The following is a 22659-nucleotide window of genomic DNA, read 5'->3' as shown; positions in this document are numbered from 1 at the left end:
ATCCTGGGTGCGCCACTGATAAAAGTTCATTAAATCGTGATTTAGAGCCATGCCCAAACAACTGGATTCAACAGCCATACGTCGTCACGGGCAAGTGTTACTCCTTGAGTACCACGCAGAACTGGAGCAACGCAACCTGGATGGATGCACGGGCTAAGTGCAAGGAGTTCGGAGCAGATCTCATCGTCACAAACACCTGGTCTGAGTTCGACTTTGCTTGCACCTTGCTACGAGACACAGAAGGTAGGCATATAATAATCATGACGACTTTTAGCCCTTTGCGTACGAAAGACTTGTGATCTTTCAGGACATGACTACATTAGGCCTAACTAAAAGTACTATATGTTTCGTATGCAGATCAGTGGAGCTGGACGCGTTGCTCTTCCACAAGCACCGGGCAGGTGTGGACGTGTGAGGATGACCCCTCTGAGTACGTATCCAGTCCCCTGAGTAAACTTGGCTACTGGGGTAAGTATCAAAGTGGCGTCCAGACTGTTAATTGTTAATGTAAAGTTTTTGGTTCACTTAAAATTTCTAATTTTTAATGAAGTCCGGTCACAAGCTGATCAAGTTACGTGGTGACAAGAGAATCCCCTGTCATCAACCGTCACTTGTGGCCAGAGTTCGCTTGTGACTGGACATGGACAAGAGGGGTAATTTATTGTCGACATTTTGGGGACGGGGGACCAGCAGCTTCTAAGGGAACGGGGAGGGGGGGTTCAAGCAATATCTCATAGCTATAAAAAATGGTAAATTGGATTAAAAATTATACGCGCTGTGGTAAATTTATGAGGGGGGGAAACGCCATTGGTATCCCCGCCCAAAATTATTTGTGTGTGTGTGTGTTGGGGGGGGGGGGGTGTCCCCAATCCCCTCGATCGTGGCCCACGGCGATAGACTTGACCACAACATTGTATAAGTTGTGTTACTTCTCGTTGCAGATTGGCATTGGGGTAGTCCACATGGCCCACCCTACGGCAAGACCCAATGCATGGGCATCAACCATTCGCCCAACCTTATGCATGCTTGCGAGTGCAACATTCTTAAACCGTTTATCTGTGAGATGGAGGAGGTGCAATTACAAACCACGCCCCTTCTGCCAACCAAGACATCAACGCAGGCATCTATCTCCACAGTTCCCGAAAATCAGCTGGAACAAACCACGCCCCTCCCACACACCAAGACATCGACGCCGCCATCTATCTCCACAGTTCCCGAAAGTAAGCTGGTACAAACCACGCCCCTCCCGCTAACCAAGACATCGACGCCGGCATCTATCTCCACAGTTCCTGAAAGTAAGCTGGTACAAACCACGCCCTTTCTGCCAACCAAGACATCGACGCCGGCATCTATCTCCATAGTTCCCGAAAGTAAGCTGGTACAAACCACGCCCCTCCCACACACCAAGTTATCGACGCCGGCATCTATCTCCACAGTTCCCGAAAGTAAGCTGGTACAAACCACGCCCCTCCCGCTAACCAAGACATCGACGCCGGCATCTATCTCCACAGTTCCTGAAAGTAAGCTGGTACAAACCACGCCCTTTCTGCCAACCAAGACATCGACGCCGGCATCTATCTCCACAGTTCCCGAAAATCAGCTGGAACAAACCACGCCCCTCCCACACACCAAGACATCGACGCCGGCATCTATCTCCACAGTTCCCGAAAGTAAGCTGGTACAAACCACGCCCCTCCCGCTAACCAAGACATCGACGCCGGCATCTATCTCCACAGTTCCTGAAAGTAAGCTGGTACAAACCACGCCCCTCCCGCGCACCAAGACATCGACGCCGGCATCTATCTCCACAGTTCCTGAAAGTAAGCTGGTACAAACCACGCCCTTTCTGCCAACCAAGACATCGACGCCGGCATCTATCTCCACAGTTCCCGAAAGTAAGCTGAACTGAAATGGGTTGATTTACGAGACTTAACATACGAGATACACGACAGTTACTCTTTTTGTAAAGACCCCTCCCCCATTGATTTCTTCCATTTCGTTTTTCTTGGTTAGCATATAATTCACACCGGTATCGGGTTCAATCCATAAAGCACATAATTTGGCCAATATACTCACTCATCAGCCAATACAAATCTCCCAAAATGTCCATAAGACAAATGAATTATGAGATATTCCAACAACTATGGTTTTGGTGCCCTGTGTCCTGTGACGTCATGCCGAGAAGCACCCGTCAGGCAACCCAAACATTGAAGCACCTTTTGCATGTTATTTGGCACACATTAAACATTATGATGTCAACACTTTTTAAACCAGTCATATATCTAGAGATATAACTGCAGTGTAGAGGGCAACATTTTGTTGAAAGATGGCATCACGTGCAGGCCTGATCAAAATGATACATAGTTCACAGTCGTTATCCGTATATGTGAAAGTAAAATCACAATATTATATCATATGCCTACCTTTGCTCCGGCTCAAAAAAAGTCCACCAAAATACGATTGACTTAAAATGTTTCTTGTTAATTTACCCACACGTCAGACAATGCAAATCTACTTAAGTGCCTCTAATGCAAACAAATTATGAGGTATTCCAGCAGCCACGTTTTTTGTCCAAAATAATTTGACATTAGAGTATTCTTCAACACAAAAATATTGACAGATTCACTGCCTTTAAGAAAGGTCCTGTATTAAAAGCAGTAAATCCTATTAATGCGATGGGGGGGGGGGGTGGTTCAGTATATGATAATATTCCATTTTTATTTTTAGTGACGTTGCTATAAAGGCATTCACTGCGTACACCACCATCTTTTCCTCAAAAAGATTTGGTCACAGTGGTCAGAAATTGCTTCAGATGGCATCACAGAGCATCTAGAATCGGAAAATATTTGGGGGCCCTTAAGCGGGCCCCGAACCCCACGCCGTTATTTCTAGAACCAACTTGTTGGGGACCATTTTGCTTAGGCCCCCAAAATTGTGTTCTGGATCCGCCCTTGACTGAAGTTAGAATCGATCATGAGCTCATTTAATTCAGTATCACTGATCGCTGAAGGTGCAGCATATCGATCCTAAGTCATTAACTCAGTGAAGGCGAGGAGGAGGAATAATAGATCGGCAGCTTTGGCAACTGACGATATTTGAATCGATTTTAAGGTCATTATAATCGCAGGCAAGCTATAGACGCCACCGGTCTGGTTTGCTGTTATACCTGAACGTGATAATCCCATGTCAAACTCAATAAATTCGATTTTTTTTTCACAAACAAAAATCCCCATCCTCTACTCTTTGATATTAGGCATATCGTTCATAATTTTAATCTGTCTACGGTCACTCAAGGTATCTTCCCCCGACATCCGCTTGGAATAATTTTGTAAGAAAAAAGTCCGCACCTGCTTGCATTGCTTTTTTTTCAGCATACATACTCGGCTGTATTTTATTATTATTATTTTTTTCATTTATTATATTAAGGTTTTGTGAAGCAACACCGCGTTTCAAGTCTTGGTGTGCTCTTCGCGCATCGTCGGGTAATCGGAGGGTTAACTAACGTCTGCATGAAGACGACCTACAAGCTCTCTAAGATGCCTGCCAAACAGATCACCCTATGCGCCGTGTTGTGTCTGCAAGACTCGCGATGCAAGTCCTTCAACTACTTCAGCGTACGGCAGAAGTGCGTGATGTTCTACGTGGACTCTTATGAGGTTGGCAGTGGTGGGTTTTTGCAAGTCAGCGGCTGTGCTTTCTACGAATTACAACAGGGGAAAGCTGATGGGGCGAGTTGTGTCTGACTTGTTGTCTTGGCCGAAATCCGTTACTTGATTATTTGGACGAAAAAGTGAGAAGTATTTTTTGTGAGCTGCACGCACAAAATTAGAATCAAGCCTCACAAAATGCAGTTTTAAATGTTGATATTTATTATATCGACGAAAACATCATTATTGTAATTGTTGTTCGAGAAATTTGGCCCTGAATGCTATACATGTAACTAAATGCTGCACGCTTGAAAATATCTTGAGGCTTTTAGTGACGATGAATATAAAGTGTTAGCAAGTTAAGAGTTGAATTTCCGATTTTACTTTTTAACAAATATATAAATTCAAAAAAAATATAATAAAATCAAACAAGTAAATCAGTGAAACCAAATCATGACGTAAATAAATAGAAATGTCATCTTTGGTTTTTTTAGACACTCTGAATAGTTACTCGACATCAAAATGCTATTAGCTTACAATTTAAAAAAACAAAACATTTTAACAATATCAAATGTTATGCTATGATTTTGACATAATGGCACAGCTGATTTATATAAATTAGATCTTAACAGAAAGAATATTTGTTAAGATATTCTCGCTCTGAATTTGGCGATTTTTCTGTAGTCGGCAGAAATAAGTGTCTGTCTTGCTTTTCAAATGTTAATGCCTGTTAAAGTTCCGTTGCAGAAAGATTAAATGCAAAGAAAAAAATTAAAACAATTCAAGGATAAGATTTTTTTCTTGACGTTTCTATATCCGTGTTTGGGCAAACTATGCCTGAACATATTTTACGAATTAGACTATTTATATATTAGGATGGCTTCAAAATGTGAGCTATTAGACAAAAAAAATATTTATGTTGATATAGCCAACCGTGGAAATGAATTATTATATTTTGACATGAAAGAGAACCATGCTCCTTCTTTCAATACGTCTGAAATACTTTAGTCTTGCGGAATTAAAAACATAAAAATTGGTCCAAATAAATGCAGTTTTGACAGAATAGTTGAGATTCTGTTGATGCCGATATTCGTGCAAGTCAGAACTCATTCACAAGATTTCAGTATAAACATACTTCTATAATTTCTATTAAAAAAACAGCTTCTACAGTAAAAGAAAACTAGATAGCCTTTCCAAATCTATAGCCTTATCTACATCCAGCCAAACATTAAATCGTACTCTCAATTTTTACAAAAGTAACTTAATTGACAACGCTGAGCACATAAAAATAAAAATAATAAACCTGATCCCAAAGGGTGTGACTTTATCTCACAAATTTATCGAACAAAGAATACAAATTCTACAAGCTCTCTCTTTATAAAAGAAGAAGTTTTTTCGACGTCCTATACCCTTAATTCCCTGGATCAACCGCTGAAAACAAGCTGTCATCTAATTGACATTCCTTGGTTCTTCATCTTCTCCAACATCTTGTTCATCTTGTTGATTCTGTTCCACATCTCCATCCTTTTCATCTTCACTTCCTGCGCTCTTCATCAGAAATACCTCCTCTCTATCATTTGCCGTTTCATTCTCTAAAACGTCAACTTTATAATCAGGGAAGTTGTCATTCATCTCTTCATACCCGGGGAAATCACTCTCTTCCTCTTCTTGAATTTCTTCCAGATGGAAGGCTTTATCCTCGTAAATGGTGGGCATGACGTTGAACAGATCCGTGGACCTTACCCTGCACTTCTCCATGTATGTGTCTGCTAGGTCCTGATCAATCTCCCTCTGTTGGAGCCGACTGGAGACTTGCCTTGGCGTGATGGTTGATCCTCGAGAACTCGACCGAGACAATGCTGCCTCCGCATCCCTCCTCCTCAGATCATTCTCCAAGAATTCCTCCACTCGATCCTGTCTCTCCCTTAAGAGGTCCAGCTCCTCGAAGATTTGATAGGATTCTGAGAAGATATTGGACACGTCTTCGGAGATCATCCTGGTCTGTTGCTGGACCAGTCTGGAGAGTGAGGCAATAGCCTCGGTTTTGGTTTGTCCCGACTTGGAGAGGGGCACGGGACCGCGGCAGATCCGGGCAAACTGCCGCAGAGCTCTCTCGCTCTGGTTGATGGTGCACTTGCACAGTGTCTGTATGTTCTGCAGGTCCTGGATGACACCGAGGGAGTGGTAACGCTCAACGATGGACTTCCACTCCTTCATGATGGCCTGCTCTTTCTGGAATTCATCCATTCTCAGGTAGCACTCTACCAGGTAATCATCTTCATCGTAGTCTTGGCATATGGTGGCCCATTCACCAATAGCAGCCAGCTGCCACTGCTGACGTTGCTGTCGTTCATACTGACATTCCTCTTCGGAAGTCATCGTCACGCCAGCTGCATCCACTGACTCATTTGAAGACTTGGGATTTTTCACTTCACTATTTTTCTCACTTGATGGTACGACTTCGTTCGGTCTGGAATCCATTTGTTCCTTCTCCCTTCTGTCATACCTGTGGTCTTCGCTTGACTCATCAGCTTGTCTTCTTTCTTCATCTTTTAGGTCTATGTCATCCAGGTTTCTCCAAATGTTCAAGACCTCGCCAGAGCCTTGTGGCTCCTCCAAGGATAAACTTTCCTTACTTCTCATGCCTGATTCCATGAACTGGGTCTTCTGAGGGATACAGTTGTCGCTGATTGTTTGTCTATCTTCCACTTTATCTTCAACCTTGGTCGCGGTGGTAGTGACCTCCGTGGCTGATCTATTTCCTCCCCTCCCCGAGGATGAATCCCCCCGTCCATTTTCACGTCTGTGCCCCCGAGAAGTCTTCGGTCTTGAGGAATAAAGGTCCTCCTCTGACGACTTCAATGATCCACCTGAGTCCTCATACTGGCTGTCATTATCCGTGACAATTTCTCCTTGCCCTGGGACAACCGCTTCGTCACTCGAAGTGGCGAGAGCTCCCCCTGACCTGGTACTGATTATTTCTCCATCTTCATAATCCTCCACATTTAGGTTTTTCCAGTAGTATAGGACTTTATCAGTGCCGTTTCCTACCGTATTTTCAGTCTCAAGGCTCAGCACATCATCCTGCTTGACTTCGTTGTGATTAATGGTCCATACATTGAGCTTTTCATCTGACTGTTCACCCTTTCCCAACAATGGCTGATCCCTCTGTCCACATTTCTCTCCGAGACCTCTCGATGTCTTTGGTCTGGGTGGAAGGAGGATACTTTCTCTTGAGATGCCCTCAATCTCGTCTTTTTCACATCCGAGTTTTATCTCACCTCTCTTGCTTTCTCGCCATTTGTTGAAGTCTTCTTCCATCATCTGCCGAGTCGGCAGACCAAGGCCTGGACTTTCCTGGCCTTCTACATCCTCCAGATCGAACACAGACACCTCGGTTGTCAGGGGATGTACTCGAGTGTCTTCGCCACCGATCGCTGATTCCAAGTTGGCCTTGATAGGGGGTGATGGTGGGTCAAAGGGCGCGACTTTTGCCCGCCTGCGGCGACTCAATCTACAGAGCCGTAACCCTGGCAGGAAGGGGCAGCAAGTTGGCGGATGCTCTTCATCGGTTGAGATGTGCTTGTCTCGGGCTTGGTGGCTGAAGTTTCTAGTAATCTCGTCAACCTTTGGATTATCAACAGAACAAGACAGTAAGTCCACCATTTAAGATCTCTGTTGCAAAACCTGAAATGAGGTATTCAAGATCATTAATTGAGAATATCATAACTTTTTTGTTTAATTTTGAAAGATTTTTACAAATTCTAACCTTTTCGGTTATTGAGTGTGGTCTTATCAGTCGACTACTCTGATAACATTGGAGGGCGTCTTTGGTTGGGACTCTGCCCCCAGTTTGGTAAATAGTAGCTCCGTGGTCTTGGTCGGAGTAAACCTGATAAAGTTCGGGAAAAATTATTTCAAATGATTCTCATCAACAGTGAATTATAATGTCAGTTTTCGAAAGCACAAATATTAAAGACATCAAAACAAGGGAAAGTGGAGCTGTTTTTACTTACTGGTTTTCCGTCGCCTCCTTTTTCATTTCCGGGGTAATTCTCGGGCTTAGGGTTAGGTCTGATCCGGCTTGCCCATGTCTTGCAAGACTTTTCGGGGGTTGGGCACTTGAAGTCAGCCTCAGGCGGTACACAGTGGGTACTCGATAGCACCTTCAGTTTCAGGAAAAAGACATTAAAGAAAATAACTAAATTGAAACAGACACGAGTGACAAAATGTGTTTTTTATTAAGGACCTCCAACTTTCTTAATGATTTGAAATTATAATGAAAGCAGAAATCAGAGCATTTGTTATAAAGGCCTCGAGGTCTGTCATAAATTCAAACTACATTAATTTAGGAGCATCATTTTATTATACGGAAAACGAACTTTCGTTAACGGGTAATTAATGGACACATTTCAAGCACAAGCAGCTATGATGTCAATGCTTCACATCATTGGGTGATTTGTTTCATGGAGGGGGCTTATAGGAACTCCTTACCTGCACCTTGGTGTGGGAGACCCCTGATAGAGCGGATGGGATTCGCCTACAGATCCAGGCCGTCATCCGCTGATAGACTTTGGATATCTGTGAAATTAAGTCAAAATATTCGGTATTTGAAACAAACACTCACCTTCATGCCAATCAGAAGACACGTTTCGTTTGGGGCACAAGTTGGCGGGCGATGTTTCGACGAAGATTCAAGGTTTTCTTTTTTGGGCATGAGTTGGAGTTTTTTTTAATAGGCTTTGGTAAACTGAATACATTCTTTATATCACATAGCGACTAGTTATACGAAAACTAGTGTAAAACATCACAACATTCCGATATTTTCGTCATTTTTGCCAAATAGCCTGTATTTACATTGATGGTAAACTTACCGATGGTGTATTCTCCATCTCGATCCAGATCGTTTCTCGTCACAAAACGTTGATAAATATCGATGAAATCGCAAAATACGAAGAGATAATCGCAGTAGGTTGTTCGCACAAGAGCAGCAAAGCACAATATGAAAGGTTTGTTGTTGGCAGCGTGCCGGCCAAAAAACGCGCGCGCGCAAGAACAATGGACACCAAGACGCCTAGTCAAGTAATTGTTCTAAGGAATTAATACGCATGACCGTTATGAACGTCACAATATATTTTGCGTATTTCAGACGCCTTGTAACTATGACGTTGCCTTGAGCAGGATTTAGCCATGCGCGTATAACGCGTCATTTTAGTTGGCAAAGTGTGCTCGTTACATGAGTGCTATTGATGGGTTGGGCAGATTTGGTGGTATTTCTCCAGCAAAATCAAAGAGCCCCCCCCCCCACCCCTCAATCTCCTGGACTCGCTTATAAGGCAATTTCTCACACAGTGCTTTTAAAGTAATCATGCATGATCTTCACACATTGCAAGTTTGAGTTGAAAGAAAATTATAACAGAGGGCGCTCACCGCGATTTTTTCCGCTCTTTTTTTCCCGCTCGTCAAACACACAAACAGTTAAACACCCCCAAACAAACCCAACAAACAAACCCAACAATTCAACATCCGAAACAAACAAAGAGCGACAAGTTTCTAGTCTCGAAAGAAAAACAAAGTACCTGCCATGCATGTTTCATCATTCCCTTAGAGCATCCCGGCCAACAATTTGCATTGCATAAGGGTTATCTTGGAGCACCCCAGAGTTTCTCTTGGAGCATCTCGATCAGACCACCTCAGCCACACTGCAGTGATTCCATAGAGGTTCTCTTAAAGCAGCCCTATGAAAACTCTGTGTGGCCAAGGGCGGATCCAGGGGGGGGGGGCAAAGGGGGCCATGCCCCCCCCCCCCCCCCCCAAACGAAACCAATTTTTTTTTTTTTTTATGTGACATCGCAATAAAGGCAGGCAATGAGTACACCACCATCTTTTCCTCAAAAAAACATTGGTTGAAGTGGTCAGAAATTGCCTCAGATCGCACCACAGAGCATCTAGAATCCAAAAAAATTTCAGACCCCACGCCGTAATTGTTTGACCAACTTTTTGGGGGGACCAACATTTTTGTTTGGCCCCTCCCAAAATTGTGTTCTGGATCCGCCCTTGTGTGTGGCTAGGATGCTCTTAGAGAGCCCGATTTGATGCTCTACGAGAATTGATAACATGGTATAAACCCGACTTCCAGCGCCATTTTGTATGAAGCGTCTTACCAAGTGACGTAGTTGTCATCCCTGCATGGGCGCCAACAGATTTTGCAAAAATGGCAAAATTAATGTAAAACACTCGGTAGTTTAGATAGGTACTTATGAAGCCTTTGGCAGATTCTCATAGTTATAATAAAGTATTTCATTATTTAAGCGTTGTGATACAAAGACTGTGAACTAGTTGTGTTGTGATTCATGTTCGAAATATTAATAGTCTATCAAAACCCGGGTTGGCACACACAAAGGATGTCATCCTTGGTGGACTGTTAAGTACTAAATCAATCTATGAGATCTTACTATACCTGACATTCTAATTCTGTTCGCTGATTGAAAATCATCTACTCTAAAGGTCTTCCTCAAACGTGACTGACAAAAATCGATACTTCCGCATTCGACATCATAATCCTGCAATTGATTTTCTCAAGAGCAATAGATTTTTGGAAAATAAATGGGCGGTTTAAAGGCTTTTCCAGCCATATCCATCACGGCGCTTGTTCTGAGAAGATGAGGCCGATGCCTTTGGTGAAAAGAATGGTTGCAGTTGCTACTTGGTGGATAGCTCTTACCTTTGTGATTTCTATGGCATCAGCAGGTAAGAATATTCCTACTGACTCTTGTCTTGTAAATGCATGTGATAATATAATAATCTGAATTTATAAAGCGCTCGTATCCACCGTCGATTGTGCAAAGACGCCAAATTATACGCTATGCGCCCTGGTTATTTTGCAATGACATGTTCAAAGGACGATCTAAATACATGTGTACAGTTCGTTTCTATTTCGGCGCAAAGCAGCTGAAATCAGTCACAGGTATACCCATTTACCCATGTGAAGGAAAAAGAAAAACATTGATTAAGCAGTTAAGTCCAGATTTTTGTTTTTTGTGGTGGTTAGTAGATTCACCATAATATAATGAAAAAAAAACTATACGAAAGTTGACTCTGAGTAAAATAGTAGAAATTTGTTTTACGACACCAAATAAAAGTTACATTTAAATCTTGATTTAGAGCCATGTCCGGATGACAAGTGGGTGCCATTCGACAGCAAGTGTTATGCCGCGGGTACCATGCTGAATAAAGTCTGGTATGAATCAACATGGGTGAATGCACGGAAGATCTGCACAAGCGTTGGAGCAGATCTCATCGTCACAAACACCTGGGCTGAGTTCGACTTTGCGTTGTCTTTGCTGCTTGATACAGGAGGTAGGTCTATGATTATGAGGACTCTTAACTTCTTTCGTAAGAAAGTTTGCGACATCTATATCTCTCCACTCTGTGAATTATATCTTTTTATGTGTAGCCCTCGCCACTCGTGGCCTATTTTTTTGTACATTGTGATGGGCGATTTCCACTTCAAACAAAGTTGCCATGTTTCTTTTAAAAATGCCCAGGCTGAATGTCTATTGAAATTGCACCGGTAAATGATTCGTTCTTATATCCTGGCAATCAATTTGGGTGTTATTCTTGTGATTCCATTGGTTGCAGGGTAAAATTGGATCATATTTACTATAACTTTTCAAACAACACAAAACTTACTGATGGTCTGAATGTTCTTTTTTTTAATTGCAATTTGGGATTAATAAAAAAAATTGTTTACTTGGATCGGGGGCTCAAAAAAAGGGTCTGTCAGAAAAGAGAACCGAAGAATAGAAAAAGGATATTATGCTGATGGACATGCTAGTAATTTACTGTTTTGTTACCTTAGACCAGTGGAGTTTGACCCGATGCTCCACGAATCGTACCGGGCTGGTGTGGACGTGTGAAGACGACCCGTCCAGCTACGACGAGTCTGATCTCGCGAACAATGTTGGCTACTGGAGTAAGTATGGGCGTGTCGTATAGTTATAAATGAATATGGAATTTCTTTGCAAACCCGAGGACTCGTTTGCGACAATAATCGCGTACATGGGTGGTGATCGGGGGGGGGGACATTTTTCCTTCGATAATTTTAGAAAATTCCAAGCTACTGGTGCCCTTATGTTTTCAAGAAAGCTGTTCATCTGCTGTTACGCGAGATCGTATTTGTGACGGGACTTGTGACGGACATTGTGATAGACTTCTGATGGAGTTGTGATGGACTTGTGATGGACTTGTGATGGACTTTTGATGGACTTGTGACGGACATAACATTGTGATGCATTTGTGACGGACTTGTAATCGACTTGTGATGGACTTGTGACAGATTTATGATGGGCTTGTGATGGACTTGTGATGGACTTGTAATGGACTTGTGATGGACTTCTGATGGACTTGTGACGGAATTGTGACGGACTTGTAATGGACTTGTGATGGACTTGTGATGGACTTGTGACGGACTTGTAATGGACTTGTGATGGACTTGTAAAGGACTTGTGATGGAATTGTGACGGACTTGTGATGAACTTGTGATGGACTTGTGACGGACATGACATTGTGATGCATTTGTGACGGACTTGTAATCGACTTGTGATGGACTTGTGACAGATTTATGATGGACTTGTGATGGACTCGACTACATCACCGTATGGGACTTGTGTTATTTTTCGTTGAAGATTGGTCTTCCGGTCATCCAACGGGCCCGCCCTATAATGAAGACCAATGCATTCTCCTCAGCCGCTCAGAATCACCACCGCTAAGCATGCAAGAGGTCTCCTGCCAGTTAGCCAGTACACCGTTCATCTGTGAGATGGAGGCGGGGCGATTGCAAACCACGCCCCTCCCGCTAACGACGTCGACATCGACACTTGCACAGACCCCCATAGTACCCGAAGGTAAGCTATAATTGAATTAATGGATTTACAAGACTTAAAATCTAAGAACCTTCCTCTCGCGCTGACGTCTTTCATTGTTCTGGTCTTTCTATTTTTTTAAGCAAACACCCTTAAATATGGCATCGGTAAATTTCACACTACATCGCCATTACTTGTTGAAACGCATAATACTCACTCGATTACTCCTACTTGACATATAAATGAAACCTAAATTGGAATCGATCCTATACACAATGGAATCAGTGTCACCGATGGCAAAAGGTGTCAAAAGTCGATCCCAAGTCATTAAAGAGTTAAGGTCAAGTGGATGGAAGATTATAGTCCGGAGGCTTTGGCAAGTGACGAGATTTGAATCGATATTCAAATCAAGTATGCACGCCCGCAATACAGTCCGGTTGACCCATGTTTAAACAACAATGTTATCTTGCCGAACTCAGTGATTCGACATCTTTTTACTACCGCGATACCGGTAATTCGCCTACTCTGACTTTGTATTTGGCATACCATGAATAATAATTCAATGTAATTATTTGAATCTGTCTCCAACTACTCACATTATCTTCCCGTTGACATTCCCTTGGAATGATTTTGTAAAAGTTATAAGTGCTTTAATAGTCCAAGACAGGCCAACATTGTCCTCTTTCAATCTGACTGCCTCACCGACTCACTGACTGTCGATAAGTCGCACCTTGGCCACAAATTAACAAATAACGGTTTAGCATGAAACGACTTAGACTATTTCTACTCCCCCTTGATGGGATGCTAGTCCATCGCAGGTTACTCCCCAGCTAATGCCGGTACCCATTTATACTCCTGGGTGGAGAGAGGCAAGTGGGGTGAAGTGGCTTGCCCAAGGAACGTATGACCAGCAGCTGGATTCGAACCCCTGACGCTCTGATCATGAGTCACGAATCCTAACCATAACCATACTCATTTTTTTTTTGTGGGCATAGGCCACACTCCCCACCAAAAAAGATCATTCTTTAACGCAAATGAATGGGCTAAATCTAGGCCAATTGTGTATACCACAAAATAGATTTTCCGAATCGATTGTGTATAATTGTGTAAGCTCTAGCCGGAACCAGCTTTACAAATCTAGCAAAAATTCGTCTTAATTTTATTTCATTAATTTTTGTTAAGGTCCCCCGAAACAACACCGCGTTTCAAGTCTCGGTGTGTTCTTCGCGCATCGGCAGGCTATCGGAGGGTTAACTAACGTCTGTATGAAGACGACCTACAAGCTGTCTAAGATGCCTGCCAAACAGATCACCGTATGCGCCGTGCTCTGTCTGCAAGACTCGCGATGCAAGTCCTTCAACTACCACAGAGGGAAGCAGATATGCGTGATGTTCTACGTAGACTCTTCTGAGGTTGGCAGTGGTGGGTTTAGGCAAGTCAGCGGCTGTGCGTACTACGAATTACGATAGGGGAAAGTTCTACACGTGTCTGCGAGTTGCTCCCTCGGCTTAAATCTGTCACTTGATTATTTGTACGTAAAATTTAGAAGTATTTGTGGTAATTATATTAGTTGTGAATTGCACACATAATAATATAATCAAGTCGCACTTAATGCAAATTAAAGTTCGATATTATTTTTTTGTCGATGAAAATTATTTGATTTAAATTTGAACATTTTTTTTCAGAGAAAATTTGTCGGAATACAAGTTGACTGAAAACTAAACCCAATAAACCTTTTTCTTGCGCAATCAAAATTGTATATCAGCAAAAAAAGGAACAAAAATAATGATGAATATTGATTAAAAAATAATTCAGATATTCCTGGGCTTTGAGATATTATGAGCTTAAAATAACAGTTTTCAATAACAACATCAAAATACAAGCTACTTTTTTTTAAATATGGTATCAAAAAGTGTTTTCCACCTAAGGTGCAAAAAGAAGGAAACCCGGCCACTTTTTGAATTTTCACTTACTTGTTAAGCATATTTCAAAATTCAGTTTAATGGTATTAAAACATTGATTTTTTTAAAATTAGCTTGGTGAGTGGAGTTTCCAGCAATCTTGTCAACCTTTCAAACATCAACAGAGTAAGACACAAACTCCACTACAAGTATATAAGATATCTGTAATAAGACTTCAAATGATATTTTCAAGCTCATTAATTGAGAGATATAATTTCTTTAATTAATTTTGAAAATATTTACCAATTCTACCTTTTCGGTTGTTGAGTGTGGTTTAATCAGCTAACCACTGTTATAACAATGGAGGGCGTCTTTGGTCGAGATCCCACCCCCGTTGTTGCGGTGGGCGGAATAAACCTGAAGAAATTGTGAACACAATTCATTTAACATTGATCATTATTGGATTCATGGGCGGGGGAAGAAATAAAAAATAATAATAATAATAATATACTATAGCAGAGAAGACCGGAAAAATGTAGCCCAGTCCACACAATTTTTGGACTTCTATTTTTTAAATTGACTTGAGATTGACATTTCTTTGGCTTTTCTTTCCCCGATCCTACCACCCTGTACAGTGACTCCGCCTACGACCAAAGTTTTTCTTCAGTGAGTAAAAGACAGGGGGCGCTATTTGCTTTCCCCTGGTGAAGAAGCGAATATTGTTTTCTGATGGCTTTGCCTAAACCCAAGCAAGAAATATTATTCGCGTACAGGCTACAGTGGGCGCTATACAATGCCTGGCAGGCTACGTGCTGCTCCGAGAGAATCGTGAACGATCAGCCAGCCAGTATTAATAGAAGTTTCTTGAATGTCAAAGACGAGTGGGATTTAAAAAAATGCATCAGCACCAAGTTAAAGTTCAAGTCGGATGATGTTAAAAATTCCTTGAGCGCAATTTGGTGCTTCTTTAATGGAGAGGATATGATTTGAACAAAAAATATTAATATAAATTTTGGTGCCTTGAATGAAAATTTATTGAATTCGAAGATGACATAAGTAACCTGCATCACTGGAGAAACTCGATTTGTTTTATGAAAAAAGACAAAGATAAGGCCAAAAAAAAAAAGTCTCCGGTTTCTGGTATGCGCGCGCGTCGCCGTAGCCATGCGCGTCGGCAAAATGAAAAAAAAAAAATTTCAATGAAAGATGATGTCTCAAAATCGCCAAACTCACTGGTTTGACTGGAATCCTGCCTCTGCACAATTTTAACGTGTTTTTAGATTGGGTTATGGTCGAGAATAAGCTTTATGTGGCCTCTCTGGACTCCCATATATTTGCACTAAGTTTAGTCGGGCACCATTTGCAGTCATCAGCCGACATGTGAAGCAAAAAAATCAGGTAAAAAAAAAAAAAAGCCGCGTCGCCGCACCACTTTTTTGGGCAAGCTCCATACCAGAAACCGGAGACTTTTTTTTTTGGCCTAAAGTCAAAAAAAATGTCAAAGGGCGGATGTGCAACACACAATTCAAAAATATATTTTAAGTATATAGAATGATTTAGGCTTTGTAAATCTACATTGTTAATTTTCAGTGAGCGAAAGCACCAGTTTCCGTGTTCTTAGGGATCATCTGATGTCGGACTTTGAAGGACCTTAGATGGGTGTTTCCGCAGCTGATAAGTCAGCAACTGTCTCTCGAGTTTGATTTGTCGACTAGGTAAAGTTTCATTAGACGAGTTTTGCTTTATAGTTTTGCGTAAAACATTTATGTCCACGTATCTCAAGTCATATTTATACCTCCTCTTTAATACAATGAGAGAAAAAAACGGGTCCCGTCTGGTATAACCTAATCTTGATCATGAAATCTGTGAAATCTGTGAAAAAGTTTTTCTCCTGCTCGTAATATTACCAGTCAATGTATTATATGCAATCGATAATTCCCTCTCCTTTTCATGTCCCGCCTCAGGGTTTCATATATAGCCGGTAGGATATCTCTGTATAATTCCATTACAACTAGATTTTCGGCGGTGATATAATACACAGATAGCCAGAGGATATTTACCATACGCCTCCTGATCATGGCAGGTTATAGAGAGAAAAAAATGTGCATCTATAATATTTCACATTCAGAGGTAGCGTTCAAAGCTTTCTTTAAACCTGCACAGACAAACGCTCTTGCATGTTTTCTAAAACAACTTGGCATTGCTTGTTAAATAAGTTAACAAATGGAATTTAGGAATAAAGGTTACGAATAGCTAAGAAACACCCATTTGCTTTGTGTTAATTTTGATAAAAACTCAGATTCGATTATTCTGTTTTGTTTTGGGCTAGATTATGCAACAAAAGGGTTGATTTGGCTGACTTTTAAATGTGGTGTTTTAAACTAATGCCCAACTGACAGATTGTTTTCGTTATCCCTTGCCTAAGAAATAAATAATCAACTCTGTTGCCGAGTCATCCACAAATGTAATGAACGTTTTAATACTTTTCCAGGTATCGAGTCATAATTCATAGAGATCGGCCTGGGCGCTCCGGACACGTCTCACAGATTCGTGCTTTAATAACGGCAAGTCGGCAGGCCCAGGCCATATAAAACCTGCCTCGATATTAACAACGCTAATGAACTGGACACAGTTTAGTACATAAACTTGACACGATGTAAACACATGAGTTGCCATGGTCCGTGTGTCCAGAACCCAGCACCCATAAAACACCGGGCACACCAAACAAAACGTAAAGGCGTCGGGAAATCTATTAAAACCGCACTTGGATCGGAAGTGTCGAGTTGTAATCACGGGTGGGCGGGGAACAGCTACAATTAAAGTGTCACCTTTCGTAATTTCGGTGCGTCATGCCAGCTTAATGGGTGTCACGATCATGTTGTTTGTATCATTGGTATACTACTAAAACTACCAGCTGCAACATAACAATAATTTCATGCAAGGTGTTTTGAAAATTAGGACTAGCCTAAACAAAACAATAATCAATTGCCCCCCCCCCCCCCCGAGCAGGGTGTCAATGGGGGTGTAGTGGGCAAATGTCCCCGCCCACCCTCGAAAAAATGATAAATTTAGAATATTCTGGAGAAAGTACAAGGATTTTTAGAGCTTTGCCCCCCCCCCCCCCCCCGCCCAGAAAAAATCCTGGCGACGCCCATGGACATTGATCTGAATTATTTGTAAAATCTAAAATCTTAGGAAACCGGCTATCGACTTTGCGTTACACACCCTAACCAAAATTTGGTCTAGATGCTTATATACATTTATAGGTAACATAGCTAGCTACATGAGAACAACAACAGATCAAAATACCAAATTTGCTTTAAATTGTTTCACTCTGAATTAATACAAGAATTCTCATGAAGATTAAATCTTTCTGAGGGGTGTTAATGTTAGCAAGATATCATTTTTAGTAGTGCATGAAGATTTTAGGCACTAACTGATTAAGGTAGGGATTGAAAGCCAAAATCACATGATCACCGAATAAGATTCGAACCTGGGCCACAGACACACAACACACCAATCTGAAAACGCCGACAAGCAAAGCTGCCATATTTTAAAAACTACATCAAGACCTCCCTATATTTATCATAATTTCCAAGAGATGATCTGAGGCAATACGTTGGTTTGCAAAAAGAAGAAAAAGGAATTAGTCTGCAACATCCCTTGCCTATCTTTAAATTCAGTTAAGTGCTATAGCCCCCTTTTGGTAACGCATGGATGATCTAGGTTGCGAAAAACAAGCGCTTGCCGCCGGCTACGAATACTATTCTCGTGATCGAGTCAAGTCATATGCCTTTTTTATGTCTGTTTACTACTGGCTGAGTATTATATTCAGCTTCATATTTCACAATTGGCAAGTGTCGAATGATCAATTTGCATTGATCAGATATACAATTGACGCTTTTTGATAGTTTTGATATCTGTTTCAAACTGTAGCTGCGGGTAATTTCCATGATTAATATTTGTAAAGTACATGAAGATAACACCAAAATAAGCACCATGGCTTTTCGGGCAATTAAACTAGCGTTCTTAGAAGGGCAAATACGTAATACTTTCCCATTGACTCTTCGAAGAAAAGACGTAAATAATAACGGGGAGACGTAAATAGACACTTATTCACTTTTGGATCATAAATTTCACGAGTTTGATGTTTAACAAATACCGCTGAAAAGGACCGGGATGATTGCAAACAAACGTAGCTATTTTTAGATCGAAAGTTTTGACTTCGAATATTTTCATTAGGGGAAGTGAAGGTCTCAATATACATACCCCTTTGCAGGGAACAGCCCCATGCTTCAAACCGCACTCGATATAAGCACGTTTCAAGAAATCTTCCTATAGTTAGTCAAAACAGTCGAGACGTTTAAGCAAGACATTGACACCAAACAACCTTTTTTTAACGAAAAGTCTATGATCAGGAGTCCACGACGGAGTAAGCATTGAAATGCTCCTCATGGAAGAGGCTACTTCGGGAGCAATTGATATATCAATCGCCATCACCCAGTCTAGGTGGTTTCTCTCTCTCTCTCTCTCCCACTCTCTGCTTTTTAATTTGTATTTGCCGGCCACCTTCGGCCAGTGTCTTTGGAAACACGACTCGCCCCTAGGCACAGAAACCCACGTCATCACACGTTCGCCTTAAAAAATACCACAGACACACATGAAACATTTCAAGGTGCCCGCCTTCTTATCGTGCACTTCGTTATATCGTCCTATCTACTCAAGTCCAATGACGTGAGTGCATTGACCACTAACAAGTTCAATTTGGCTTTTGTTATCTCTGCTTGAGTTTTATTGCGTGGTCAGCTGTGTTTTGTAGGAAGGATATTGTATCACTGAGCTTTATCAGGCCCCGAAGGCCAATAATTTTACTCTAGATTAATATCAGTCAGGCTTTGTAGCTAATCAGCATGCGGTGAAGTCAAAAGGAAGAAAGGATGTTCACAGTGTGCTAAGCTATCTGACCATCAAGTTAGTTGATATCATTTCAAACAATGCCGAACATCCACACCCTACACTAAAGGACCGAAAAAAAAGACCAACAACGGTGCTCCTTCCAATTTAAGTTGGAAGCCATTTTTAATACTAACGCCCCTATCTGGTTCTGTGAACGAATGAACAGTGGGTTTCCTAGGTGGTTAGGCCACACCAGCTGCCGTAGGTATAATTCTTGCAGGAAAAATAGTTCTCATGATTTTATTGATGGGGTCAATCTTTTTCATCCTGCTAATCTCAAGAATTTCAATATTTTTAATCGTTCAGCAACCAGCATAGGAATAAGAGTCCCTGAGCATATTGACTTATGATACACCGTATGGTAAAATTAAGTGTCTTAACAGGTGACGTCGTAATAAGACAGGTGGCTAAAGTAGGCAAGACGCATTCTAGACGGTGTATTGGACATCCAGATACACCTTTGCACATTCCGAGTCAGCAGATTTAGAAAGGATTTTGCCGCTTGCTGTTGCTCAATGCCCGGCCGACAAAGCCATTCATTTATTCCACTGCTGCAGTTTAAAGAAAAGTTGAGAAAACGATGGCGCCGATGCTTTTTGTGCAAGCTTCCTATCCTAATTTTTGTTATACCAAAACCGTTTCGACTGAACTATAAATTTAGAGATGAATTCGTGGAAGGTTATATCGGTATTAACCTGCTATTTTGAATTGGAGAGATATGGCGAATAGAAATCACTCCAATAGTTGTGTCCGTCGGTCAGAATATCGCAGGGTTCAGCCAGTTTACGATTGACCAAACTTTTACTCTTACACAAAGATAGACGTTGGTTCTATGCAAACCCTAATCTATCGATCACATTGTCACAGCGGATGCATCAAAGACTAAGTCATGCAGTTTGAGGCAAAGATGATAAGTGGTGCCATGAAATCCTTGACAGTATACCTTGCCAGACAAGACCTCCAGTCAGCCCTTTGGATATGCACTGATCGATCAAAGATTGCAACAGGTACCACACCTACTCACATTTTCAAGATCTAAACTTTCAATACACCCCTCAAAAACCCTATGACTAAACATCTAATTACCAGAGAAAGTCTCACAATTAATAACACTCATACGCCCTGCCATACATTATTTATGATTGATGGCATCCTCAAATTCAATCAGCTTTAAGATTAAAAGTCGGATTTTTTTTTTATATAACTTGCATAATTTTGTAACGTACAACCAGGAGAGTTTAAATGGTCACCTACTTCACTAGAAATGTTTATATGCCACATTAATTATTCGGTAAATAAAGCATGCAGGGTAAGACACAAAACTCAAGACTCTACAAAAGACATTAAGATGTGCCACGTTACGCCAATGAACGCATCAATTTCCTAAAGATGTAACTCGAAACATTGTCCATCCCACATCCCAATCTCCCTTCCAGTCCTTCCCCAAACAAGTACAAAACAAGGAAAACAAGCCAATGTGACCTTGGGTAATACCAAATTGGATTGGATAGCAATATGTATTCATTGAAAAGACACAGACCGAGTTGCATACGGTATAACTTCCCTCTCCTCTATGGGCCGTCTGACGAAACAACCAGCCATCACCTTGTGGTTTGGAAGATGTGTGGAAAATCTCGCAGGTGATTTTGAGTAATTGAAATAAAACTTTATTGAAAGAATGTAAGTTCAACATCTCGTACAAATACTCCGATGTAGCCCTGGAAGAAAACTAGGTTACAACTGATCAAAAACAACAGAAGTAGGCCGAACGTTTTTGTTGTTCAACAGTAAAGGTGTCATCCTCAATGTCAGTTATTGGACTATAAGTTACACTCGCAACTGAGTGGAAAATGTGAGAATATTCAACTTGGATCTGTTTACACCTGTGAGTGAAAGTTGACCATATTATATTTTGCATTTTAGATCACATGTCATACCGGATTTAATATACTCAACGTTAAGGGGATCGATGTGGGAACCTCTGCGGTAAGGATGGTCAGGGCACAGTTTAGTTTCACTCTGTGACTTGTAGTTTTTCTAATCTTCAGAAATATTTCCAAACAAAACTGCCCTTGAAACATGCTAGAGCGTTGCTAACAACTTCAACTAAATTGCACAAAAGTATAACCCAAAAAACAGATAAGAGATGCACGATTGCTTGTAAATGATAAAGCAAATGTTCTTGGAGATTTAGATTTACGCTTTGTTTTAAACAAATGATATTATCAAAATAAAAAACACACAACCCCACTCACTTTTTTATATTCAAATATTCAGCTATATATGCAGTTCTAAATTCCATGGTCATATATATTATGCAATGTGATAAATGAAACCAGTCCAAATGCTGGCGCACAAGTATCTCCAGGGCCCACCTATCCGAATAATACAACAAAATCCCCGCAGGAGAAGGACTTCCGTCGGTAAATTTGTTTAAAGATCTAGAGCAATTGCTCAGAAATCTGATTTGTGAACCTTGTACGACTTCGTCATGCACTCCCGCAGCAAGGTGGGTATAGAATTTGATAATAAATAATACCTCTGCAAAATAATTGCACGTCAGTCTCGGCTAGTCAGAAAAAGAACTATCGTTGTATTGGTAGAACATCTAGCTGAATAGCTTTAACAATAGTGAGTCAAACAATGTAGATATAATCACTGACACTGCTGATCAGTGTTTAAGCCATGCCTCATGCATGAACACAATGCTCGAATTTTCGGTCAGAATTTGCATCATTTAATCATCAAATGTGAAAGCTGTTAGACCAACTTGGCTTCTCGTGAAAACTCGTGAGATCTCGCTATGATGCCTGGCAGAGATTGATAACCGCCCGCTCTTTGTTTACCCTGAACGATCATGTCGGATCTTCTCCAGGGAACACGAAGTGAATAGCAGATCATGAGTCAATCACAGTTTATAGTCCCTAGGCGTCAATATTGCACTGTATTCCGTCGCATTCAGCCCAGAGGAACTCTTAAATTTTCAATCAGGAATCGCTTCCTTAAGAGCTCACGATTTCGGATTTCGGTTTTGACAGAAAGTGTTTGAATGATACCTTTATCCCAACGTAATGGAATTTTTCGGGGCAGCGTTGGTAAGGATAAATGGGGTTTCTCTGTTGAGAGCCGGGCCAATCCACAAGAAGCCTATTCTGATTGATTGGGTCATGTGACTACTTCTGCGGGGGCGGTGACTTTCCATATTTAACTCATCGAATGAGGTTTCCAGCTATCTGCGATATGCAGAGAGCAAACTTGAAAAAAAATATAAATAAAGAAGGTCCAGATAAT

General features: G+C 41.3%; 2 protein-coding genes across 2 annotated transcripts; one reads left to right on the top strand and one right to left on the bottom strand.

The window, feature by feature from the left end:
• Positions 1 to 4641: 4641 nt before the first annotated feature.
• LOC119723212 lies at positions 4642 to 8662 on the bottom strand. The gene is made up of 4 exons (XM_038193774.1): positions 8522 to 8662; positions 8142 to 8228; positions 7664 to 7813; positions 4642 to 7274 (listed from the first exon to the last, which is right to left on the bottom strand). The coding sequence occupies exons 1-4, from the start codon at positions 8537 to 8539 to the stop codon at positions 5097 to 5099; spliced, it is 2433 nt and encodes an 810-aa protein (XP_038049702.1). The 5' UTR covers positions 8540 to 8662; the 3' UTR covers positions 4642 to 5096.
• A 1674-nt stretch (positions 8663 to 10336) lies between these two features.
• On the top strand, positions 10337 to 14401 carry LOC119723211. Its single transcript, XM_038193773.1, has 5 exons — positions 10337 to 10397; positions 10812 to 11006; positions 11509 to 11622; positions 12335 to 12553; positions 13694 to 14401. The coding sequence occupies exons 1-5, from the start codon at positions 10337 to 10339 to the stop codon at positions 13978 to 13980; spliced, it is 876 nt and encodes a 291-aa protein (XP_038049701.1). The 3' UTR covers positions 13981 to 14401.
• Positions 14402 to 22659: the final 8258 nt, after the last annotated feature.

This window comes from Patiria miniata, unplaced genomic scaffold (genome assembly GCF_015706575.1).
Source record: "Patiria miniata isolate m_02_andy unplaced genomic scaffold, ASM1570657v1 HiC_scaffold_16, whole genome shotgun sequence".
In the NCBI taxonomy this organism is placed as follows: domain Eukaryota; kingdom Metazoa; phylum Echinodermata; class Asteroidea; order Valvatida; family Asterinidae; genus Patiria; species Patiria miniata.
This window is presented reverse-complemented; position numbering and strand designations above follow the sequence as displayed.

Excerpts from the sequence above, each read along its gene's own strand:
- LOC119723212 (XM_038193774.1), bottom strand. Across the intron at positions 7,814-8,141 it reads TCTCCCACACCAAGGTGCAG|GTGCTATCGAGTACCCACTG; the intron begins GTAAGGAGTTCC and ends CTGAAACTGAAG. Across the intron at positions 7,275-7,663 it reads AAGGAGGCGACGGAAAACCA|GTTGACGAGATTACTAGAAA; the intron begins GTAAGTAAAAAC and ends GATAATCCAAAG.
- LOC119723211 (XM_038193773.1), top strand. The coding sequence starts at position 10,337 with ATGGTTGCAGTTGCTACTTGGTGGATAGCTCTTACCTTTGTGATTTCT. Across the intron at positions 10,398-10,811 it reads GATTTCTATGGCATCAGCAG|AGCCATGTCCGGATGACAAG; the intron begins GTAAGAATATTC and ends ATCTTGATTTAG. Across the intron at positions 11,007-11,508 it reads TTTGCTGCTTGATACAGGAG|ACCAGTGGAGTTTGACCCGA; the intron begins GTAGGTCTATGA and ends TTGTTACCTTAG.